The sequence below is a fragment of the Balaenoptera acutorostrata genome, chromosome 11, assembly GCF_949987535.1.
Source record: "Balaenoptera acutorostrata chromosome 11, mBalAcu1.1, whole genome shotgun sequence".
NCBI lineage: Eukaryota > Metazoa > Chordata > Mammalia > Artiodactyla > Balaenopteridae > Balaenoptera > Balaenoptera acutorostrata.
In genome coordinates, this window is record NC_080074.1 from 25,296,533 (window position 1) to 25,323,727 (window position 27,195).

The window sequence follows — 27,195 nt, forward strand, 5'->3', positions numbered from 1 at the left end:
ATGGAGAGCGTACAGGGTACAAAACGGAGCACAGACTAAATCTTTACGTTCTCAGGCTATCTTTGGAAGTTTGTTTAATTTTTAACCAAATCCCTAATACGGAGTTTACCGCCTTGTCATGTGACTCTTTTTCATCTAAGATAGCCACCACCAAAATAATCTTGACTATTTGAGGGTTCAAATGAGTTGGGTTCAGGTTAGTTGAGATGTCAGATGTTATCCAACATTCATTTACCCAGTTGGATTTTGTGAAAGAACCAAGATTGGTTAAATATCTTAAAAACAAGGGTGTGTGTGTATAATAGCCAATTAAAAGAGGGTTAACGTCTAACTGGAAAGGTCAAATGTATTTTGAGAAATTGACTGCAGGTCAATTTATTTTTTCATGACTTAAATTCCAAAGTTTTAAAACTACAAGCTCTTTGCATTTGTTAATCTCCCAGTTGGAATGCCCTTCCCTCAAACACCCAGATGTCTCAGTCAGGTGTTTACTCAAACGGCATCTCATCTCAGGTGAGGCCTACCCCAGCCATTCCACTTAAAACTGCAGCCCGGGACTTCCCTGGTGGCGCAGTGGTTAAGAATCCGCCTGCCAATGCAGGGGACACGGGTTCGAGCCCTGGTCTGGGAAGATCCTACATGCTGCTGAGCAACTAAGCCCGTGCACCACAACTACTGAGCCTGCGCTCTAGAGCCCGCGAGCCACAACTACTGAAGCCCATGTGCCTAGATCCTGTGCTCCACGACAAGAGAAGCCACCACAATGAGAAGCCCGCGCACCACCACGAAGAGCAGCCCCCGCTCGTCGCAACTAGAGAAAACCTGTGTGCAGCAACGAAGACCCAATGCAGCCAAAAAAAATTAAAATAAAATAAATAAATAAATACATCTTTAAAAAAAAATAAAATAAAATTGCAGCCCAGCCAGTGCTCTCCCTAACCCCTTTCTCGGCTTTATTTTCCTCCATAGCACTCATCACCATCTGATACATCATTTAGTTTTGATTTGTTTATCACCTCCCTGAAGCATTATGTAAGCATGAGAACAGGGTTTTTGTCTGTCGTCCACTCCTGTATCCCTAGCATCTAGAACAATGCCTGGCACTTAATAAGTTTGAGATGAATTAACTAAAACAGGAACAGCAGTTAATGACACTAAGTATATGTACCTCCCACAATCCAGGAACCTCACTCCTGGGCATAAGTCCCAGAAAACTCTCACACAGGTCTATAAAAGGACAGAGGCGAGGATATTCACTGCAGAATTATTTGTGCAGTTAGAGAGGCAGGGCAAACCAGGTGGCCATCCCTACGGGTGCATAGGTATCTGCCAAACACAATTCAGCAGGCAGAGTTAACAAACTAGGTTGACATATAGCAACACGGCTAGATTCTAAAACCATAGTGCTGAGGTGAAAAATATTTAGGAAACAGGATAAAATCTAGAACACGATGTCATATGTATAAGGAAAAAGCACGCACCAGAAAAAGGATGTAGAAGATACAGAAATCGTTCAATCTTTTTTTTTTTTTAAGAATATTGGGGAAAAAAAAAAAAAAAAAAAAAGAATATTGGGGGGCGGGCTTCCCTGGTGGCACAGTGGTTGAGAGTCTGCCTGCCAATGCAGGGAACATGGGTTCGAGCCCTGGTCCGGGAGGATCCCACATGCCGCGGAGCGATTGGGCCCCTAGGCCACAGCTGCTGAGCGTGTGCGTTTGGAGCTTGTGCTCTGCAACAAGAGAGGCCACGACAGTGAGGGGCCCGCTCGCCGCGACGGGGAGTGGCCCCCGCTCGCCGCAACTAGAGAAAGCCCTCTCACAGAAATTAAGACCCAACACAGCCAAAAATAAATAAATAAATAAATATAAGAATGAATGGTAAATTTGAAAAAAAAAAAAAAAAGAATATTGGGGGGTTTTGTGTGTGATCTGAAAAGGGTTTCAGACAGGGAGTCATGCTGCATCATTTTCACCTTTCAAGCAAAGCCTGACTGAAGGGCCCTGAGAGACTCAGGCCTCTCACTCCTTCTTGAGTACAGAAGCTCTGCTCCTGCTCAATCCCTGCCAAGATGTGTGAGCAATTCAGGTGGAGAGATGGCCGTGGCAAATCTGAGGATGAGGAGGCACAAAAGCTTAACAATCACTGGACTGAAAAATGTCTTCCAGAGTCAGCCTCATCTCTGGTAGCAAATGTAAGGTCTAATTACAATCAAAATGTCAAAAAAATTATTTGGGGAGAGCAAGGAAGGAAAAGGCTAGGAAATGTACTGTCAGTTGCCATGGATGAGAGAAAATCCAATATGTTTTCTTCCAAGTTATTTTGCCCCGGTCTTAGGCACACAGAACACACTGTTATTATTTTTCTTTTAGGAATATGTTATCCAGAAAACAATACCGTAGGCGACTCATCAGGTGACTCATCGTAATTTCAAATTGTAACTTTAAAGAGAATTTTAGTTGAATTTAAATTGTAAGTCTTAAAAGGAAAAAACAAATGCTGCATTTTGATAGATAAGATTCATTTCATGAGACATATATAATGCGTATACATGTATATATGTGTATCTGTACAATGCATATATATGTATGTGAATACACTATACACATACATACATGCATGTCCTCAGAGCTCCTCACTCAAAAACAAGTAGGAGGAGAAGGTTGATGCATAGGAAGCCCTGGTCATTGGCCAAAGTATTCGTGGAGAGGACCAATAAATGGATGATGCTTAGAAACAATCCAACCTGTCCTCCGATCCTTCCCCATTTATATTTACTTACTAACTGTGGTCCCTATTTTGTATATATGTGAAACTGATTATCTCCACAGCCTCTGACCCTCCCTTGAGCAGAAAATCCACAGACATGCTGTATAAGTCCCTGCTCATAAGGACAAACTGAAATGTAATAAAAATGTAAAAAAGCCCACAAGTATCCTATTAGGAAATAACATCTTCATTGGAGTATAATTGCTTTACAATGGTGTGTTAGTTTCTGCTTTATAACAAAGTGAATCAGTTATACATATACATATGTTCCCATATCTCTTCCCTCTTGCATCTCCCTCCCTCCCACCCTGCCTATCCCACCCCTCTAGGTGGTAACAAAGCACAGAGCTGATCTCCCTGTGCTATGCGGCTGCTTCCCACTAGCTATCTATTTTACGTTTGGTAGTGTATATATGTCCATGCCACTCTCTCACTTTGTCCCAGCTTACCCTTCCCCCTCCCCATATCCTCAAGTCCATTCTCTAGTAGGTCTGCATCTTTATTCCCATCTTGCCCCTAGGAGGAAATGAACATGTTTTAAATCACAAGGTAATCAAGTCACCGTCAAACTTAGTATTTAAATACCTTTCTGAAAGACACAGTGAAAAATAAAAGACACTGACATATACCATTGAATATAATCCAGCAAAGTTGCTCCTGTGACAAAGCCACCTGCATGATGAGCCTTAAGGAGGACAAGATATGCAGACACTGGGCCACAGATTCTTTATTCGGCAGGTTCGTGTCACTGTCACAGACCAGATGGTAGTTGCAAATACTTCTGCCACTTAAAGCATGAAACTGAAACACATGAGGAAAAGAAAAAGAATATAAATAACATTTATGCAACTTAGGAAAGCACTTCTTAAAATGTACAAAACTAAAATGGAAACGATTCTTCTTAATTGATTCAATAAATTAGTAGAGGTCAGTAGACTGAATGTTTGTGTCCTCCCAAAATTTATATGTTGCAACCTCGCCGTATGCCATATGGGGACACAGGGGGAAGCAGGCCCTCACCAGATACTGAATTTTCCAGCACCCTGATCCTGCACTTCCCAGTCTCCAGAACTGTGAGCGATAAAGGTTGTTTAAGCCATCCAATCTCTGGATTTTTGTTATAGCAGCCTTATTGGACTAACATATGGAAAGAAACATGGTAAAATAGGTTTCTTCAAAGCATTCATTTAGTTAAGATCACCTTTCCTTAGTCAAAAAAATTTTCAAAAGCAAAAAAAAAAGTACAAAATCCTACTTCCAAGAATATAGAATTGAATCAATTTTTGTAAAGCCCCACAATGGCATGTTAACATATTAATTCAGATGTAATTATTACCATTTACACAATTCCTTCAGCAAATGTTTGTTGACCACCTCTGTTTGCCACACTCTAAGCAACAGGGAGTCAAAGATGGGGAAGACAAGGCTCTTGACAGAGGGAAAAGCATTCCAGGCACACACAGTGTTAGGAATGCTTGAGGTGCTTGCTGTGGTCACTGATTTGAAAGTCTTTTTTAAAGTTGGATGAGAAGGTTTAAGATAAATTAGGCTGTAGAGGTGGTCCACGGTCAGAACATGGAGAGCTTCCACACCATTGCAAGGAATATGGACTACGGCTAAAGGGCAAATCCAAAGAGCAATGGAGTACAATTATTTGATTTACACTTTAGAAATTAATTCTGACAAAAGTGTGAAAGATGCAAAGCAGACAGAGGACAAAGCTACATGCAGGAGCCAGGAGAGATCAAAGGCCTCTGAGGCTGTCCTGAGAAAAAAGAGCCCTGAAATGGAGTTCTGCAAGGGGGGATAAAAAGAATGGGAAGATTTAAGCCTTGCCTGAGGCAATGGGGTTTAGTGACCAATCAGAAGTGGGAGGTAAGAGTCCTCTCCCTGGGATCTGACCTCCGAAGCCCCCACCCACCCTGCTGGGTGAGCAGACAAGCCTCTCAGCCTGTTGTGTGCTCAGGGTCTTGGTGCTCAGGCCAGGTGTCAGGCCTGAGCCTCTGAGGCGGGAGAACCAAGTTCAGGACATTGGTCCACCAGAGACCTCCCAGCTGCACGTAATAACAAACGGTGTGAAAGCTCTCTCAGAGATCTCTGTCTCAACGCTAAGACGCAGCTCCACTCAACAACCAGCAAGCTCCAGTGCTGGACACCTCATGGCAAACAACTAGCAATACAGGAACACAACCCCACCCATTAGGAGAGGCTGCCTAATATCATAATAAGGTCACAGACGCCCCAAAACACACCACCAGACGTGGACCTGCCCACCAGAAAGACAAGATCCAACCTCATCCACCAGAACACAGGCACCAGTCCCCTCCACCAGGAAGCCTACACAACCCACTGAACCAACCTTACCCACTGGGGGCAGACACCAAAAACAACGGGAACTACAAACCTGCAGCCTGAGAAAAGGAGACCCCAAACACAGTAAGTTAAGCAAAACGAGAAGACAGAGAAATACCCAGCAGATGAAGGAGCAAGGTAAAAACCCACCAGACCAAACAAATGAAGAGGAAATAGGCAGGCTACCTGAAAAAGAATTCAGAGTAATGACAGTAAAGATGATCCAAAATCTTGCAAACAGAATGGAGAAAATACAAGAAATGTTTAACAAGGACCCAGAAGAACTAAAGAGCAAACAAACAATGATGAACAACACAATAAATGAAATTAAAAATTCTCTAGAAGGAATCAATAGCAGAACAACTGAGGCAGAAGAACGGATAAGTTATCTGGAAGATAAAATAGTGGAAATAACTACCGCAGACCAGAATAAAGAAAAAAGAATGAAAAGAATTGAGAACAGGCTCAGAGACCTCTGTGACAACATTAAACGCACCAACATTTGAATTATACGGGTCCCAGAAAAACAAGAGAAAAAGAAAGGGACTGAGAAAATATTTGAAGAGATTACAGTTGAAAACTTCCCTAATATGGGAAAGGAAATAGTCAAACAAGTCCAGGAAGCACAGAGAGTGCCATACAGGATAAATCCAAGGAGAAACACACCAAGACACATATTAATCAAACTATCAAAAATTAAATACAAAGAAAAAATATTAAAAGCAGCAAGGGAAAAGCAACAAATAACATACAAGAGAATCCCCATAAGGTTAACAGCTGACCTTTCAGCAGAAACTCTGCAAGCCAGAAGGGAGTGGCAGGACATATTTAAAGTGATGAAAGGGAAAAACCTACAACCAAGATTACTCTATCCAGCAAGGATCTCATTCAGATTTGACGGAGAAATTAAAACCTTTACAGACAAGCAAAAGCTAAGAGAATTCAGCAGAACCAAACCAGCTTTACAACAAATGCTAAAGGAACTTCTCTAGGCAGGAAACACAAGAGAAGGAAAATACCTACAAAAAGAAACCCAAAACAATTACGAAAATGGTAACAGGAACATACATATCGATAATTACCTTAAATGTAAATGGATTAAATGCTCCAACCAAAAGACATAGACTGGCTGAATGGATACAAAAACAAGACCCGTATATATGCTGTCTACAGGAGACCCACTTCAGACCTAGGGACACATACAGACTGAAAGTGAAAGGATGGAAAAAGATATTCCATGCAAATGGAAATCAAAAGAAAGCTGGAGTAACAATTCTCATATCAGACAAAATAGACTTTAAAATAAAGACTATTACAAGAGGCAAAGAAGGATACTACATAATGATCAAGGGATCAATCCAAGAAGAAGATATAACAATTGTAAATATTTATGCACCCAACATAGGAGCACCTCAATACATAAGGCAAATGCTAACAGCCATTAAAGGGGATATCAACAGTAACTCAATCATAGTAGGGGACTTTAACACCCCACTTTCACCAATGGACAGATCATCCAAAATGAAAATAAATAAGGAAACACAAGCTTTAAATGATACATTAAACAGGATGGACTTAATTGATATTTATAGGACATTCCACCCAAAAACAAAAGAATACACTTTCTTCTCAAGTGCTTATGGAACATTCTTCAGGATACATCATATCTTGGGTCACAAATCGAGCCTTGGTAAATTTAAGAAAATGGAAATCATATCAAGTATCTTTTCCGACCACAACGCTATGAGACTAGATATCAATTACAGGAAAAAAATCTGTAAAAAATACAAACTCATGGAGGCTAAACAATACAGTACTAAATAACCAAGAGATCACTGAATAAATCAAAGAGGAAATCAAAAAATACCTAGAAACAAATGACAATGAAAACACGACGACCCAAAACCTATGGGATGCAGCAAAAGCAGTTCTAAGAGGGAAGTTTATAGCAATACAATCCTACCTCAAGAAACAAGAAACATCTCACATAAACAACCTAACCTTACACCTAAAGCAATTAGAGAAAGAAGAACATAAAACCCCAAAGTTAACAGAAGAAAAGAAATCATAAGGATCAGATCAGAAATAAATGAAAAAGAAATGAAGGAAACAATAGCAAAGATCAATAAAACTAAAAGCTGGTTCTTTGAGAAGATAAACAAAATTGATAAACCATTACCCAGACTCATCAAGATAAAAAGGAAAAATACTCAAATCAACAGAATTAGCAATGAAAAAGGAGAGGTAACAACTGACACTGCAGAAATACAAAGGATTATGAGATTATTACAAGCAACTATATGCCAATAAAATGGACAACTTGGAAGAAATGGACAAATTCTTAGAAAAGCACAACCTCCCGAGACTGAACCAGGAAGAAATAGAAAATATAAACAGACCAATCACAAGCACTGAAATTGAAACTGTGATTAAAAATCTTCCAACAGGGGCTTCCCTGGTGGCGCAGTGGTTGAGAATCTGCCTGCCAATGCAGGGGACACGGGTTCGAGCCCTAGTCTGGGAAGATCCCACATGCCACGGAGCAACTGGGCCCGTGAGCCACAATTACTGAGCCTGCGCATCTGGAGCCTGTGCTCCGCAACAAGAGAGGCCGCGATGATGAGAGGCCCGCGCACCACGATGAAGAGTGGTCCCCACTTGCCGCAACTAGAGAAAGCCCTCGCACAGAAACGAAGACTCACCACAGTTATAAGTAAATAAATAAATAAATAAAAGAACATGAATTTCTAAAAAAAAAAAAATCTTCCAACAGGACTTCCCTGGTGGCGCAGTGGTTGAGAATCTGCCTGCCAATGCAGGGGACACGGGTTAGAGCCCTGGTCCGGGAAGATCCCACATGCCGCGGAGCAACTAAGCCCACGAGCCACAACTACTGAGCCCGCGTGCTGCAACTACTGAAGCCAGCATCCTAGAGCCCGTGCTCCGCAACAAGAGAAGCCACCACAGTGAGAAGCCCTCGCACCACAACAAAGAGTAGCCCCCACTCACCGCAATTAGAGAAAGCCCATGGGCAGAAATGAAGACCCAACACAGTCAAAAATAAATAAATAAAACAAATAAATTTATTTAAAAAAAAAAATCTTCCAACAAACAAAAGCCCAGGACCAGATAGATTCACAGGCAAATTCTATCAAACATTTAGAGAAGAGCTAACACCTATCCTTCTCAAACTCTTCCAAAATATAGCAGAGGGAGGAACTCCCAAACTCATTCTACGAGGCCACCATCATCCTGATACCAAAACCAGACAAAGATGTCACAAAAAAAGAAAACTACAGGCCAATATCACTGATGAACATAGATGCAAAAATTCTCAACAAAACACTAGCAAACAGAATCCAACAGCACATTAAAAGGATCATAGAGCATGATCAAGTGGGGTTTATCCCAGGAATGCAAGGATTCTTCAATATACTCAAATCAATGAATGTGATACACCATATTAACAAATTGAAGGAGAAAAACCATACGATCATCTCAATAGATGCAGAAAAAGCTTTTGACAAAATTCAACACCCATTTATGATAAAAACCCTCCAGAAAGTAGGCATAGAGGGAACTTACCTCAACATAATAAAGGCCATATATGACAAACCCACAGACAACATCGTTCTCAATGGTGAAAAACTGAAACCATTTCCACGAAGATCAGGAACAAGACAAGGTTGCCCACTCTCACCACTATTATTCAACATAGTTTTGGAAGTTTTAGCCACAGCAATCAGAGAAGAAAAAGAAATAAAAAGAAGCCAAATCAGAAAAGAAGAAGTATAGCTGTCACTGTTTGCAAATAACATGACACTATACATAGAGAATCCCAAAGATGCTACCAGAAAACTACTAGAGCTAATCAACGAATTTGGTAAAGCAGCAGGACATAAAATTAATGCACAGAATTCTCTTGCATTCCTATACACTAATGATGAAAAATTTGAAAGAGAAATTAAGGAAACACTCCCATTTACTGTTGCAACAAAAAGAACAAAATACCTAGGAATAAACCTACCTAAGGAGACAAAAGACCTGTATGCAGAAAACTATAAGACACTGGTGAAAGAAATTAAAACTGATACAAACAGATGGAGAGATATACCATGCTCTTGGATTGGAAGAATCAACACTGTGAAAATGACTATACTACCCAAAGCCATCTACAGATTCAGTGCAATCCCTATCAAACTACCAATGGCATTTTTCACAGAATTAGAACAAAAAATTTCACAATTTGTATGGAAACATAAAAGACCCTGAGCAGCCAAAGCAATCTTGAGAAAGCAAAACAGAGCTGGAGGAATCAGGCTCCCTGACTTCAGACTGTACTACAAAGCTACAGTAATCAAGACAGTATGGTACTGGCACAAAAACAGAAATATAGATCAATGGAACAGGATAGAAAGCCCAAAGATAAACCCACACACATACGGTCACCTTATCTTTGATAAAGGAGGCAAGAATATACAATGGAGAAAGAAAAGACAGCCTCTTCAATAAGTGGTGCTGGGAAAACTGGACAGCTACATGCAAAAGAATGAAATTGGAACACTCCCTAACACCATACACGAAAATAAGCTCAAAATGGATTAAAGACCTAAATGTGAGGCCAGACACCATAAAACTCTTAGAGGAAAACATAGGCAGAACACTCTATGACATACATCAAAGCAAGATCCTTTTTGACCCACCCCCTAGAGGAATGGAAATAAAAACAAAAATAAACAAATGGGACCTAATGAAACTTAAAAGCTTTTGCACAGCAAAGGAAACCATAAACAAGACGAAAAGCCAACCCTCAGAATGCGAGAAAAGATTTGCAAACAAAGCAACTGACAAAGGATTAATCTCCAAAATATACAGGCAGCTCATGCAGCTCAATATCAAAGAAACAACCAACCCAATCCAAAAATGGGCAGAAGACCTAAATAGACATTTCTCCAAAGAAGATATACAGATTGCCAACAAACACATGAGAGGATGCTCAACATCATTAATCATTAGAGAAATGCAAATCAGAACTATAATGAGATATCACCTCACACCAGTCAGAATGGCCATCATCAAAAAATCTACAAACAATAAATGCTGGAGAGGGTGTGGAGAAAAGGGAACCCTCTTGTACTGTTGGTGGGAATGTAAATTGATACAGCCACTATGGAGAACAGTATGGAGGTTCTTTAAAAAACTAAAAATAGAACTACCATATGACCCAGCAATCCCACTACTGGGCATATACCCTGTGAAAACCATAATTCAAAAAGAGTCATGTACCACAATGTTCATTGCAGCTCCATTTACAATAGCCAGGACATGGAAGCAACTTAAGTGTCCATCCACAGATGAATGGATAAAGAAGATGTGGCACATATATACAATGGAATATTACTCCACCATAAAAAGAAACGAAATTATTTGTAGTGAGGTGGATGGACCTAGAGACTGTCATACAGAGTGAAGTAAGTCAGAAAGAGAAAAACAAATACCATATGCTAACACATATATATGGAATCTAAAAAAGAAAAAATTGTTCTGAAGAACCTAGGGGCAGGATAGGAATAAAGACACAGATGTAGAGAATGGACTTGAGGACATGGAAGGGGGAAGGGTAAGCTGGGACGAAGTGAAAGAGTGGCAGTGACATATATACACTACCAAACATGAAATAGATAGCTAGTGGGAAGCAGCCGCATAGCACAGGGAGATCAGCTTGGTGCTTTGTGTCCACCTAGAGGGGTGGGATAGGGAGGGTGAGGAAGACGCAAGAGGGAGGAGATATGGGGATATATGTTTATGTATAGCTGATGCACTTCGTTATAGAGTAGAAACTAACACACCATTGTAAAGCAATTATACTCCAATAAAGATGTTAAAAAAGAAGTGGGAGGTAAGAGAGCGGAAGAGGTCTGCAACGGTTTCCTGCTTGGGTTAGTGGCTGGAGCCAATTATGGAAGAAAAAAAGATGAGTTCAGTTTTGGACATGTGGAGTGTGAGATCTTTATGATGTTAACTGGATAGATGGGGGGTTCAGAAGAGAGATTCTGGCTAGAGAATCATCAGTTCTACTGGGAGTGGAGAGCCTTCGTAACACAAGTGAGCCTTACTCTACCAGGCGGACTTCCTGCTTGGATGCATGTAGACTATTTTTAGCCACCACGTAGTTGGTTTCACAGCTGGGGAGGCTGCGTGGAAATGGAAGCAGAATAATTCAACAGTGTAAGAGAGAGATATGGAAGCCTGGACCAGGGTGATATAGGAGGGGCCTTAAAAATTCAAACTTTTCATTCAGCACTCTTCCCAATGGGGCACTGGGATATTACGGTCTATAAGAAATATGTATTTGGTCATTCAGTTGGCCAAAATATATTTCTCATATGTATCTGGTCTTCATCCACAGTTCCTAGCTCTCCCAAAACCCTCGGAATTTCCTAAGTGTTAAGAGTGACAAAGATATGTTCTGCTATGTTCATGAGGTACTTTTGGAAAGTGCCTAAGGATGGAGGTTAGTTGCCTGTGGAGCCAACCATGTGATTAGGGGTTTAGCACTTTCAGTCCCAGCCCCTGACCTCCAGGGAAGGGGGGAGGGGCTGGAAGTTGAATCTATCACCAATGGCCAACGATTCAATCAATCATGACTATGCTATGAATCCTCCATAAAAACCCAAAAGGATGGGGTTTGGGAAGCTTCCAGGGTGATGAACACATGGAGGTGCTGGGAGAGTGGTGTGTCTGCAGAGGCCATGGAAGCCCCGCACCCTTTCCCCACGCCTTGCTCTATGTATCTCTTCCCTCTGGCTGTTGCTGAGTTATATTATATCCTTTTATAATAAACCTGTACTCTAGTAAGTAAAATGTTTCCACGAGTTCTGTGAACCACTGCAGCAAATTATCGGGGCCCAAGGAGGGGGTCGCAGGGACCTCTGATTTATAGCCAGGCAGTCAGAAGTACAGGTAATGACCTGAGCTTGCAACTGGCATCTGAAGTGGGAGGGGGTGGGGTGCAGCCAGGAGTGGTTTTGTAACACTGAACCCTTAACCTGTGGGATCTGACACTGTCTCTGGGTAGATAGTCAGAATAGAGTTGAACTATAGGACATTCACCTGGTGTCCCAAGAATTATTTGTTGCTATCAGGATCCCCACCGGTCCCCACCATACAATTTAAGCACCCACTCACATTGCCCAGTATTCTCATTCATGTACCTATGTTACACGCAAACTGAATGTGCCTTCAAACATGCTTGAGCTTTTCTGCTTATTAAACCACATGTTGTTTCCAAGGCCTAGAATAATCATTAAATTTGGAATAACATAGCCTTGCAGTCAGACTGATTAGGGTTCAAACACCAGCTCTGCCCACTGCTTTAAGGGGGCTGGGTTTCTCACTCTCCAATAAGCCTCAGTTTCTTCATCTGTAAAAGAGGCATAATAGTACCCGTCTCTTAGGACTGCAATGAGGCTGCAAGATAACAATTCATATAATGCATTTAGAATACTACCTAGCACATGGTAACTGCTCTACCAGTGACTCATTGGTAGCAATTAACATAATAATACTGGTATACTAGAAAAAAGCATAAAATTTCTTTTGTATCAAAAGATCTCTGTTTCCTCTCCAGAGCCACTACTTATTATACTGTGTGATTAGCTTTCTTTTTCTCTCTTGTACAATAGGGATAATAACAGTATCTAACTCATAGAGTTATTGTGAGGATCCAATGTTTTCTAAAGTACTTTGTAGACTAAAAGCATTCTACCAATACTAGTTATAATAATAATAATAAATACTGTCTCCTGGATGAATAAGTGATTATAGTGACACAATCTCCAAAGCATCTTTACAAAATTTAATAAGTGCACTTTCTCATCCAGCACAGAAAATATTTATTAAGTAACTTACAGCACACAAGTAAATATCATGCTAAGCAAATGAAAGACATTTAGGAGCTGTCAAGTAAAGGACAGACTATTGCATAATCATAAATGGTAGCTATTTTAGTTACTGCTTTCATCTTACCGTATGCGCAGCACTTTTGTCTTCAAAGCCTTTTGGAAAAAAGACACTTTTGAATTGGTTCACATCTGCTTTATTCTCGTCAAAGTTGATGCTGAACTGCTGAAGATATCTCCCATAGCACTGTAAAAGGGCCAATTTATATTCCTGAAATAAAAAGAGGACTTGATGAAGTTTTCAAAATATCATTTTGCTTATCATTATTAAAATTAGGTAATATTCATATTATTATTAACAGTGTCAATGTTGATTATTACTATTACTGCTGTTACTATCACCATGACACCATTATCACTACTATTTCCAAACACAAACTTAACAGACATTGTACTTGGCAATGCATGTGCATTATTTCATTTAATTCTCCTCACAACAAGCCAATTGTGAGATGAGACCATCATGACCTCAAAGATGGGAATATTCACCAGGGCATTGTGTGTGGTAATAACCTGGATATACTCAAAAACCAAAGGTTTAACCTCAACAGATCATGGTAACCCACAAACTCAGTGAGAGAGGTAGAGGAGTTGCATAACCAGCCCTGCTTCTCTGATACCTCCTAAGCTCCAAAAAAGAAAGAAAGAGTAGGAAAGGGAGGGACAAAAGGGGGAAGGAGGGAGAAAAGAAGGGAGGGAGAAAAAAGAAAAAAGGAAGGAAGGAAAGAAAGAAGGGAGAAGACAAAAATGCAGGGGATGAGCTGGCTGATCTGTCGACAGTCTCTGAAGTTATATCAGGACGAATCAAAAAAGTCTGCGCCGCTATGATTCTTGTTAGTTCTCATTCATGCTTATGTTCCAATTACAAAGTCAGATGCCTCATTTCTGAAGCCCACGGGGCACAGTTGACCTGGAGAGTTTCAGGGCGGTGGATGTGAGCAGGGTTTTACATATGACTCAGCTGCAACCCTTTCTCTGCTTCCTCCCCTGCAACTGTGTTTCCAGGAAAAGCAGCTGCCCTGGGTGTGAACTGCCTATTGGGTGACCTCGCCCCTCAGGAGGCACCACAGTCAAACGCTGTTTTGTTTCTATTTCTATTGACTTGTTACTTGCTCACTAATTAATTCTGAATCTTTTCACTCTAACTTGATTCACATAATGAATTCAAATCTAGGTTCAAAACAAGAGTGGTCCAACAAGATGAGTTCTACTGTAACTAAAATAAAAATAGATTCTAGAAACCAAAGTAACCACTCAAGTTTGTTTCCAGGATTACAAATACCTTTACCAGCCCACTTTCCCATCACTGAAAAGTAGTTAAAACCTTTTCTTTGTTCCTCTAAGTAAATTTGTAAATATCCTACCTGAAATATTCTGAATCCTTAGCCACTAACCAACATCAACTTACTTCATCAACCTGTAAAATGCTCCTTCTTCCTTCCACCCACCTGGATACTCCTCAAACCAGCCCAAACTGGGCTGTGTATCACCAGCTTCTTATTATGTTTAGGAGAAGCATAAAAAGTAGGGGGGCACGCCTCTAATTCTGGTCAAAACTATTGTTCCACTTCACATGAATATAGCTTACAAGTTAGATCTCACCTGGGGTTTTTTTCTGTGGTTTTTCCAAACTCTGTATGGTCCAATTACATGGAGCTAAGATGATTCTCTAATTTGGGCAGCAGAAAATAGATCTTGGTGCTTCCTTATGAAAGTTCCTCCGCATCTTAGCCTCTATTTGGTAACTTTCCCTCCCAGACCAAAAAGATTCAAGTCCAGAAAACAGAAATGGAGGAGGGAAATGAAGCTGAGAAACTGTAGATTGAGAAGACTTGAAACTGCCCCCACGGAGTTAACGGAAGCTCATGACAAATAGAAATTTGTAAGCTTGTCTTACAGAACAGATAAGGGAACGGCTTGGTAAAACCCCTTTGCTTGTGAACTACCTTCACTGATGAAGCCCGCTTTAGTTTTGTTTTGTTTTTTCCTCTTTCTTTTTTCCTCTCTTAAATTGCATAACTTCCCAGCTTCACGCAGCTCAGCTGTTTCACAGGAACTTGCAGTCAGCTCTTGCCCACGGCGAGCCGGCTGCGGCTGGTTGGGACCACCGACCCTAAAACTGGGCCTGCGCAGGTGTCCCTTGAATGGCCTTTTGACGTCAGAGGCTGGAAAACTCCGCCCCCCGGTCCTGCTAAACGCCTCCATTTTGATACACAGAAGCACGTAGCCCAGATGCACCTGCGCAGAACACCGACTACCTCACCTTTTTGCCTGCCTCCAGTCGTCTTTCCACGTGCCTAAAACTACTCTGCTTATATCTCGTAAATATCCCAACTCCCTCGCCTTAGGGGAGGCGGATGTGAGACTCAGTTCTTCGCTTGGCTGCCTTGTGAATAAACTCTTTCTCCGTTGCAAACCTCAGCGGCTCAGCATTTGGCTCTCTCTGCATGGGGAAAATGGACCTGGCTCGGTAACACACTGAATACTGCCGGTGTCTGGCGTAAAATTACTTTGTATAAAATAACTCTTGGTCCAAGGATCCCATGTGTGCCAAAGACTCATATTTAATTTGGAATAATTTGGGCCTGTGCCAGAGCTTAGGGGGAAAATTCACGTTTTCGTTCACTGAAAACCCAGCCATGGTGTGGTTTTATCAAACTAAGTCCTTGAGTCCACAGCTAATCCAATACCTCCGCATTGATACAGAACTAGAAAAAGGGCACAAACTCGGTTGGAATACAACACTGAGCAAGAAACAGGCTACGTATGGAATGACCGCTGTAATTACTGATACATACAGCAAAATGTAAAGAAGGAGCTGAAAGTCATTAAAACAAGGCACCTGGAAGCAAGCAACATCGCAGCAAATCCAGGAGCTATGAGAGCTGTCTGCTGGGCAAGGCCAGCCATGTGAAAAACAACAGGAAGTGGTGTCTGGGCTCCTTTGTATAAGGTAGGAACATGATGACTCAGCATTTCCTGTCGGGCGCCTACCACACCCTCTGTTAACTAGGGGTTGTGCTTATGCTCCGCCAACCGCCTTTCTGTTGAGGAATCTCTCACCTCTGGAGAATCCCAACCACAAAATTTTAAAGTGAACACTTTTTTGGTTACTGTGCCTCATTAAAATTTTTATGTATTCCGTATATTTTTCTACGAAAAAAATCAAATCATGTAAAATAGGAATGGTATCAAATCAAAAAGATAATAATTAGCCAAATGAGTTTCATTTGGTCTCTTTTTACTCCGGAGGTACTTACTTTCATTTCACAAAGTCTATCTCCAACCTTCAGAAGCTTTTCGTTGTAATAGGCAGCTGGCAGCCGGGGGGCGTATTTGGTCCAGATATTAAACAAAGAGGTGGCACTGTAAAAATCATAAAGTAAAATGATATCCTCAGAGTCAGCAGGAAACCTAAATTAGCAAGCAATCCTTAAAAACTTACCTTGTGCTCTTTTTAAGTATTCAGGTGGGGTTTTTTATAAATTTATTTATTTTGGGCGCGTTGGGTCTTCCTTGCTTTGCACAGGCTTTCTCTAGTTGCGGCGAGTGGGGGCTGCTCTTCGTTGTGGTGCGTGGGCTTGTCATTGCAGTGGCCTCTCGTTGCGGAGCAGGGGCTCTAGGCACCCGGGCTTCAATAGTTGTGGCACGTGGGCTTCAGTAGTTGTGGCTCTAGGGCTCTAGAGCGCAGGCTCAGTAGTTGTGGCGCACGGGCTTAGTTGCTCCACGGCATGTGGATCTTCCCAGACCAGGGCTTGAACCCGTGTACCCTGCATTGGCAGGCGGATTCTTAACCACTGTGCCACCAGGGAAGTCCATGCTCTTTTTAATGTGCTTTATTGTTAATGTCTAATTATTGATAAATGTAATTATGGTTAAAAGTATTGTTTCCTTTATACCAAGCACTGATAGTTCTTTATATGCATTTTTAATGATTTTATTTTTTTAATTTTACTATTTTTTATTGGGGTATAGTTGATTTATACTATTATATAAGTTTTAGATGTACAATATAATGATTCACAATTTTTAAAGGCTATACTCCATTTATAGTTATTATCAAATATTGACTATATTTCCTGTGCTGTACAATATATCCTTGTAGCTTATTTATTTTATACATAGTAGTTTGTACCTCTTAATCCCCTACCTCCATCTTTCCCCTTCCCCCTTCTAGAACAAACCACTAGTTTGTTCTCTATGTCTGGGAGTCTGTTTCTTTTTTGTTATATTCACTAGTTTGTCGTATTTTTTAGATTACACATACAAGTGATATTATACAGTATTTGTCTTTCTCTGTCTGACTTCTTTCACCTAGCATAATGCCCTCCAAGTCTATCCATGTTGTTGCAAATGGCAAGATTTTATTCTTTGTTATGGCTGAGTAATATTCCATTGTGCGCGCACGTGTGTGTGTGTGTGTGTGTGTGTGTGTGTGTGTATCACATCTTCTTTATCCATTCAACTGTTGAAGGACACAGGTTGTTTCCATATCTTAGCTATTATAAATACTGCTGCTATGAACATTAGGCCTATACTCTTTGTATGCATTTTTTTTAATTGACTTTATTTTTTAGAGTAGTTCTAAGTCCACGGAAAAACTAAGCATAAAGTACAGAGACTCCCTGTATACCCCCGTCTGCCGCACAGGCACAGCCTCCTCCATTATCAACATCACCCTCCAAAGTGGTACATTTGTTAACAATTAATGAACCTACACTGACACATCATTATCACCCAGTGTCCATAGTTTACATTAGTGTTTATCCTTGGTGTTGTCCATTCTATGGGTTTGGAGAAATGTATAATGACATGTGGCCACCAGTGTATCATACAGAGTAGTTTCACTGCCCTAAAAATCGCCTGTGCTCTGCCTGTTCATCCCTCCCTCCCCACTAACCCCAGGCAACCATTGAACCTTTTACTCTCTCCATGGTTTTGCCTTTTTCAAAATGTCATATAGTTGGAATCATATAGTATGTAGCATTTTCAGATTGGCTTCTTTCACTTAGTAATCTGCATGTAAGATTCACCCATGTTTTTTCCATGGCTTAATAGCTCATTTCCTTTAGCATTGAATAATATTCCATTGTCTGTATATACCACAGTTTTATCAGTTTACTTACTGAGAGACATCTTGTTTGCATCCAAGTCTTGGCAATTTGAATAAAGCTGCTATTAACATCCATGTGCAGATTTTCATATGGACATAAGTTTTCAACTCCTTTGGGTAAATACCAAGGATCACAACTGCTGGATTATATGGTAAGAGTGTGTTTAGTTTTGTAAGAAAACATCAAGCTGTCTTCAAAAGTGGCTGTACCTCTTTGCATTTCCACCAGCAGTGAATGAGAATTTTCCTGTTGACCCACATCCTTGTCAGCATTTGGTGTTGTCATTGTTCTGGATTTTGGTCATTCTAATAGGTGTGTAGTGGTATCTTGTTGTTTTAACTTGCATCTTCCTGATAACATATGATTTAGAGCATCTTTTCATATATTTATTTGCCATTTGTATATCTTCCTTGGGTAGATGTCTGTTAAGGTTTTTGGTTCGTTTTTTAAATCAGGTTGTTTGTTGTCCTAATACTGAGTTTCTAGAGTTCTATGTATATTTTGGATAATAGTCCTTTATCAGATATGTCTTTTTGCAAGTATTTTCTCTCAGTCTGTGGCTTGGCTTTCATTCGCTTGACAGTGTCTTTCACAGGGTAGAAAATTTTAATCTTAATGAAGTCCAGTTTATCAATTCTTTCTTTCATGGATCATGCCTTTGGTGTTGTATCTTAAAAGTCATTGCCAAACCCACGGTCATCTAGATTTCTCCTACATTATCTTCTAGGAGTTTTACAGCATTGCATTTTACATTTAGGTTTGTGATCCATTTTGAGTTAATTTTGGGAAGGGTGTAACAGTCTGTGTCTAGATTCAATTTTTCACATGTGAATGTCCAGTTGTTCCAGCACCATTGTTAAAAAGACTGTCTTTGCTCCATTGTATTGCCATTACTCCTTTGTGAAAGACCAGTTGACTATATTTACGTCAGTCTGGGCTCTTTATTCTGTGCCTTTGATCTATTTGTCCATTCTTTTGCCATACCACGCTGTCTTGGTTAGTGTAGCTTTATAGTAAGTCTTGAAGTCAGGTAGTGTCAGTCCTCCAACTTTGTTCTTCTTCAACATTGTTTTGCCTATTCTGGGTCTTTTGCCAACATGAATGTTTTTCATTTCATTTTCACAACAACTGAGATGGGTAATATCAGTATCCCAAATATACAGTTGATGAAACTGAGGCAGGGTGCATCTATGCTCGTAGCCTTCCAGTCTACGAGGCTGCGTCTACTGAGGCAGGGTGCATCATGCTCGTAGCCAGTATATTACTGGGCCTTCCAGTCCTCTGGAATATGAACTCCCTGAGGGCAAGGACCTCATGTATACTATTCATTGCCCAGCCCTCAAGAGTAGTGAATATCTAGTACATGTCAGTACTCAATACATACTCGTTGAAAGAATGAATGAATGAATGAATAAATAAATGACTAGGGAAAAGAATTCCTTGTTCTTATTTTTTTTTTGCTTTTCTATAGAGAGTTCCAGGGTTCAAATATCCAGTCAGTTTAGGGCTATGCTTCCTACATGGTTTCTGATCAGAATTCAAAGGGTAGCAGATCACTGCCTGTTTTGTTCACTCATTTAGTTAATATTTACTCCTTCCCCCTCTCTCGGAAATTATTAATGCTTCTAGGAAAAATCCAGATTTCTCTTAGCAGTCGTCCAATCCTATCTCATAAATTTCTAGATAAGAATGGTGTTATGGACTGAATGTGTGCGTCCCCTCAAAATTCATATGTTGAAGCCCTAATCCACAGTGTAGCTGTATTTGGAGAGGGAGACTCTAAGGAAGTAATTAAGGTTAAATGAGGTCATAAGGGTGGGGCCCTGGTCCGCTGGGATTAATCCATTCTGAAAAGAGACACCAGAGAGCTTGTTCTCTCTCTCTCTCCCTCTCTCTCTCTCTACCCGCCCCGTCTCTGTCTCTCTGTGCTTGCACAGAGGAAAGGCTATATGAGAACAAAGTGGACATCTGCAAGCCAGGAAGAGAGCTCTCACCAGAAACTGATCCTGCCAGACCCCTGTCTGGGACTTTTAGCCTCCAGAACTGTGAGAAAACAAATTTCTGTTGCTTAAGCCACCCAGTCTAGGGTATTTTGTTATGGCAGCCCAAACTGACTAATTAGTAATTACTAGTTAGTAATTAGTAGCCCAAGCTGACTAATACAGACAGGAAGCTAAACTTAAGGACTGAAGATGGTTCTAGTATCAATATTTACCATGTACATGTTGGGGTATTAATGGAACAACCTCAACAAAAACATGTCAATTAATTCATTCAGGTAATTAAATGATAATGACTGAGTGACAAGGGAAGAGGGGGTACAGGGTATTCCTACTTTCATGGACTGATTAATAATATTTAGGCGTAGGAAAATATATACATGTACCATGTAGTAAATAACCATGCCAAATAAAGAGTGTGGCAAATACAGCCCATAGAAGTTTAAAAAGGTAAATGTGTTTTGCTTTGTTTGTTTGTTTGTTTTACCCTTTTTACATTCATTTGCTGCTTCATAAAATGCTATAGTATTAGAATAAATGTAATGAATCCAAGAAATTCACCAAGTCTTGATAGAATTCTTAAATTATGTAGATGAAAAAGTTAATTCTTCCAAACCTTACAGATGAGATAATGATGAGTAGGTTTGTTACTCATAAAAGAAAAATACCAGCTTCGTTAAATCAATCAAGGTTATATAATAAGAGAATTTTTTTTAAGTGTACCATAAGTTCAAGTTAAGACTGCTCATTGGGAATGGCTTACATAATAATTAAGTAAGGAAAATATAATACATACTATGTAATGTACATCATTTAAGAAAAGAATGTTAATATATTTTGGGTTGCTATTTGATTATAGCTGCTGTTGAATACTTAGAATTTTCTAAAACAAAAATCATAACTGTATAAACAGAATATCAAAATTTTATGTGCTTATAACAAAAGCATACCTTTAAAATATATCACATTCTAAATTTAAGGACATTGCTGATATGATCAAAATCTATATTTTAGATAAAACAAATTTTTATGCTTACAGAAGTTCCTATAGTTATAAAAAGAAACAATTTTTGATTTTAAAAAATAACCATCTGTTAAATATGTTATAAAAGCAACTCCTACCTCCTGTACTCCTAACTGGTCTCCACATTGCCATCATTGCCGCATTTGGACAAAGTCACCAAAATATTTTAAAACAAAAATCACATAAGGTTAATTCTTTGCCAAAAACTAGGCAATGATCTCCCATTGCATCTGGAATAAATGCAGACTCTATAAATGGCCTCTAAAACCTTCCACAGCCCTACCTACTCCTCGAATCTCATCTCATACCACTGCACCCACACTCTCCACACTGTGCTAGACAGGCCTCTGTCCATTCCTCCAAAAGCCCCCGACTCTTTCCTGCCAAGATCGTCCCACATGTTTGTTCCCTCTGTTTATCCTCTCTCCTTGCTGGTTGACTGCCAGGCGCGGGCTTTCTCTAGTTGTGGCGAGCAGGGGCTACTCTTCGTTGCGGTGCGAGGTCTTCTCATTGCGGTGGCTTCTCTTGTTGCAGAGCACGGGCTCTAGGCGCTCGGGCTTCAGCAGTTGTGGCTCGTGGGCTCTAGAGCACAGGCTCAGTAGTTGTGGCACACAGGCTTAGTTGCTCCGTGGCTTGTGGGATCTTCCTGGACCAGGGCTCGAACCCGTGTCCCCTGCATTGGCAGGCAGATTCTTAACCACTGCGCCACCAGGGAAGCCCTACTGCCAGGCATCCTTCTAATCTCAACTTAATGTCACCTCCTTCACCATTCCTTTGAAGGCAGGTCTCCGCTGTGTTGCCGTTAAGCCTATGCTCAAGTGTTATCTACTCCAACCACCTTATTGAAAATTGCAACCTCCTGTCTCCCACTCCATAACCCTTCCTCTCTTTGTCTCCCTAACATTTATCATTTTCTAGGTCACCATAAAATTACTTCTTTTATATGTTTACTGTCTATTTCCCCCTCTAGAATATAAGCACCAAGAGAGCAGGGATTTTTGTCTGGTTCATTGCTGTATCCCCAGCACTTAGTGCAATACCTGGCACTTATAAGCTCTCAGTATCTTCTTCATAGCCCTCGTTTGTGTGTTGACTTAGTGACTCATTAAAAGCCTATCTCCCAAAACAAAAAACAAAAAAAAAAACCCACAACCTATCTCCCTCTCTCTATGAGCACAGATTCCCATATCTATTTTGTTTATCACTGTATAACCCATGACTAGTTATGGGCCCTGCCAGGCCCTGGCATATAGTAGGCACTCAATAAAAAATTATTCTGTAAATAAATGGCTAAATATGTGAGAGGTTAGATGGCAAAGGTCCATGTCAATCCTTAATGTTTGTGACTCTCTGTTTAAAGATGGGGCAGATACTGTATTTACCAGTTGACCCAGGTCTACAATTATTGAGAATGCAAGGATAATTCTTGAATTCTTTCAATGCCAAATATTCATTGAATGTTCACTATGTCCCAACCCTCAGGGTAGGTGTTAGAGCAATGAAAAAGAGGCTCATCGTCATCAGGGAGCTTACACATTCTAATCAGGGAGATAGACAGTACACAAGAAAAGAAATAAATACAAGTATAAATTGATGGGTGAACCTGCATTTGATATGAAAGGCCACTCTAAGGAGGTAACAACTGAGCTAAGACCTGAAAGCAGAGAAGGAGCCAGATATTTGAAAAGTTGAGAAAAGAACATTTCAGACAAAGTAGGCATCAAATATAAAGTCCCTGGGGTGAGAAACAGAAGGATCTGTTTCCCTGTAAAGTCCTGAGAGAGAAGTGAGAGATGAGCTGAGATGAGAGAGGCAGGCAAGGCCAGAGCCTCAGACCCTGGAAGACACCAGAAGTAGTCTTAATTTTATTCTAAAAGCAAAGGGAAACAAAAGTCTTTAGATAGGGAAGTGGGTGATTTATTTATAAAGGTCACCCTGACTGCTATGTGAAGGATAGATTTGAGACTCAAGTAGCTGCAGGGAAAATTTGAGATGGTGATGGTTTGAACTGGAATGTTGGTAGTGGAGATGGGAAGATAAACTGCTATCTAAGGCACCAAAACAGAAACATTTTCAATATAAATATATGTAGCTTAGCTATGTAATGTGCTTTCCTTAGTCAGTTCTTGGTTCTCATCTTACTTGGCCCATCAGCATGATTTGCCACAGTTGATTGATCATTCCTTCCTTCTTAAAACACTTTCTCTACTTGGCTTCCAGTACACCTCACACCTACTGGTTTTCCTCTACCTCTTTAGCCGCTCCTTCTTAGTCTCTGCCAGTTTCTTCTTATCTTCCCAACTTGTCAATGTTGGAGGGTCCCAGGGTTAAGTCCTTGGACTCTCCTCTTCTCCATCTACGCTCACTCCCTTAGCTATTCCATCAAATGTCAAAGCTTAAATATCATCAGTATGCTGATGAATCCTAGTGTACTTCTCCTCTGACCTCCAGACTCAAATGTCCAACTACCTACATAATAGCTCTGCCTGGATGGTGAATTACATCTCAATCTTAATATATCTAAAAACTAAACTCTTCATCTCCCTCACTTCTGCCCGAAACCTGTCCTTCCCACAGTCACAATCCCACCCCAGGACCTTTACACTTGCCATTCTCTCTGTGTGGCCGACTCTTTCTACAGAAATCCTCATCACTTACTACCATAACATCTTCTCATCTTTCTCAAAGGTCACTTTTCCTGACTTTCCCTGACCATGCTCCCTGCCATCCCATTTTAAATTATAACACCCATCCGATATCCTCATCTTCCTCCCTGCTCTAGTTTTCTCCCACTTACCTCCTTGTAAAATAATTTCCTTACATATTTGTTTAGTGGCTGTCTGTAGTCACAAAAATACATGCTCCATGAGGCTATGAATTTGTATATCTTTTAACTTAATGTTTTCCTAGTTCCTGGAATAGAACCTGATATTTAGGAGGTGCTCAATAAATATGTAGTTAAATGCATGAATGAATAATAAACATAAGTTCAAACTATTTCTTCATATTAAATACATGGATGAAAAATATAAGATGAAGCTATTGGCTATTCTGGTATTCTTTGCCACTTGTCTACATTTCTAGCTGTTCAGTTTGCAGTGTGTTTTGACTGGGAAAGAAAGATGGTAACACAAACAGGAAAGAACCTTAAAAACAGGTAGTCTGCAGTTCAAGATAATAACATGGTGATAGAATCCAAAAAAAGGCAAACGTGCAAAATGAGTCACAAAATCAAGAAAAAGTCACTGTGATCCTAGTAACAATATAAAAAGGAATAAAGTACAAATGTTCACGGAATGACATACTTCATGGCATCAAGAATTAACTTCTTCATGAACCTGAGCTACCTCAAAGTTATTCCTTTTCCTCCATATACAAAATTGTACCCACAACATGGAAAGTTGTGAAAACTGTGAGTGAGCCAAAAATTTATTGGCATGGATTAACAATTAGAAGACACTCAGAAACAGAAATGGTGAGTTATGAAACATTTCTTTGTTGATTTTTATTCTGACCCGAGCAGGAAGCCAAGATACATTTACCAGCAATTAAGGATTGTAATAGCGATGAGTCTCCACTTCTTAAACTTTGTTTATATCTCCAGGGCCCTTTGGCCAGGTTCTGAGTCCGCAACACTGACCCAGCTCCGGGACCACCACCTGCATCCTCAAAAGCATCTCCTCCTTTGGCCCCGGGAGTTGCCCTTCTCCAGACAGCGCCCACCCCAGAGCCCTGCCTCTGCTTACCAACGCCGGTGGAACTCATGCTTCTGTTCCTCCGTTGTAGCTAAAGCCTTCTTTCTCTTCATAAAGCCTAGCAACTCCTGGATCTCCTTCTCACAGGAGGCCAGGAGTGGGTTTTTAGCGTCCAGCGGCCCATAAAACACTGCGAGGGGCAACAAGTCCTCGCGGCAGGTCGAGCGAGGCAGTGGGCTCAGAGAGCTCGCCTTTGACTCCAGGGGGAACTTCGAGATCGCAGTCGAGGTCGGGGGCGGGGTCGGCGGCGGTCCTGGCGGCGACACAGACATGAGAGACACGTTGGATGGAGAGGTCGAACAGGTGCCTTGCGCCGCCATGTTGACCAGACCCGGGCCTGACCAAGAGTGCGTGTACACGCGGTTGCCTGGCGACGGTCTCGTGGCAACCAGGCATCCCTCGCGCTCTCGGGAAAACACAGCGGCCCCTGGAGGGCAAAGGAAGAAAAAACCCGGTCCAGAAAGCGATGTTGCTCCTGAGGTGCTTTTGCTCTCTGGCTCACCGCTGTATGAGACGAGAAAGGAGAGAAGGTTCTGGACAGAGAGCGAATAGGAGTGCCAGAAACTTAGGATCACAAATCCAAACTATACTTTTTCCATTTCGACCACTTAATAATGATGATCATTAATATGTGCCAGGCATTGTTCTAAGCATTTGGAACATAATCTCATTTACTTCATTTAATCATCGTTATAGCTTTACAATTTAGGATATTATTAGTATCTCCATTTCACAGTTTAAGAAACCAGAGTTTAGGGAGGTTAGTCATTTGACCAAGGTCAGAGTAAACCGTAGGGTGAGGGACCAGGTCTCAGCCTCTGACTCCAAAGCCTGTGCTCAAAATGAACAGGCTATATTGACCATCCCCCAAGACTAAGCTTAACAGTCGAATTGAAATTAGGGTAATATCTGACAGCAGTTTAAGAATGAAGTGCATGCAACTGATCCATTCTGGTCCCTCTTTTTGGACCCTGAGGTCTGTAACTGCAGATGATTTTGGTGTCTAGTAGTTACAATTACTCTATGTTTATTCATTTGTATTTCAGCTTTATCCTAATTATCACTATATTCTAAATTCATGAGCATTTTACTCAGCCTTAACCTTTGGACATTAATGTGTACCAATGCTTGAAGTGTTAACTCTCTAAATACTTTTGCATTTTAAACAGGGATTTTAGGAGACTTTGCTTCTGAAGGGGAAACTATGGCCTCGAGGGAAATATTTGGGGGCAAGGGAAGTTCTTCTTTCCCTGCATTATGGGCAATAGTATGTTTATTTATATATTTAAAGTATGAGTTTCCAACCAGTACAGAACTTGCTTTCTTTATAAATTATGCAGTGCCAAAAATGATCTAAGAGAAGGATCAGAAATATTTGATGGCTTAGGAAAATAGGTCTTTAACACTGAAAACTGTTACTGGTTCTGTCAAACTTAAAAATAAATAAAGACAGTAACCGTAACACCCTGTGAGCCCAATTTCCCATTTAAGATTAAGAAGCTTATTGCTCCACAGCCTGATTTCTTTCAGGTCTGACCTAATTTCTTGCAGACTCTGTGGACCTGTGCTAATTTGTGAGGCTGGCCTAATATGTCATGTGTACTATACTCTAATATTCTTTGAAGGCAAATGATGATGATTTTGCTTTTCAAGGCAGGTAATTATGGCCCAAGAACCTTCCTGGCAAGCAGCGAGGTGCTCTGACACCAGACTGAAAGGAATTCAATTCTCCAATCAGGATGTAGAAATCTTCTTTGATCAAGATTTTATCTTGTCTCTAAGTGAGCAGGAAAAATGTTAAGACTTTAAAGAATTTAGGCCTAAAGAAATAATTTATCCTTGGAGCATTTACAAAAAGTATTAATAGACCTTTTAAAAAAATCAGCTTGGTAAATTCTTTCTCTTCTCATCTTCTCCTTGTTCTTACATAACAGATGTGTCCACTTCAGATCAATAGCTGGTGTAATTTGCCACTGAGTACTATCTTTTATATTGATGAAAGTGAAGCTGCAGGATAAATGTAAATTAAAGTGGTCAGAGAGTAGGAAAGAACATAAAAATAAAACAGATAAAGTGGATTTCTCCCCGCTTGATCTGGCTGCTCTCAGAAACAAGCTTTCATAGTGCAGACACATTTCAAAGTCACTGGTAAAAGAAAATGTGACTAATTAAATTCAAATACTTGAATTATGAAACATTGCGTCTTAGTCATTTCCCTCCTTG

General features: G+C 40.5%; 1 protein-coding gene across 2 annotated transcripts in view; it reads right to left on the bottom strand.

The window, feature by feature from the left end:
• Window positions 1-25,292, bottom strand: part of CFAP54 (cilia and flagella associated protein 54) — a 307,392-nt gene extending 282,100 nt beyond the window's left edge. For both annotated transcript variants that reach the window (XM_028166670.2, XM_028166668.2), the window contains exons 1-4: window positions 24,964-25,292; window positions 16,340-16,445; window positions 13,147-13,290; window positions 3,396-3,567 (exon numbers count right to left, since the gene is read on the bottom strand). In XM_028166670.2, coding sequence (XP_028022471.2) covers window positions 3,396-3,567; window positions 13,147-13,290; window positions 16,340-16,445; window positions 24,964-25,292 — 751 coding nt within the window. The remainder of the gene's footprint in view (window positions 1-3,395; window positions 3,568-13,146; window positions 13,291-16,339; window positions 16,446-24,963) is intronic.
• Between the last annotated feature and the right edge of the window lie 1,903 nt (window positions 25,293-27,195).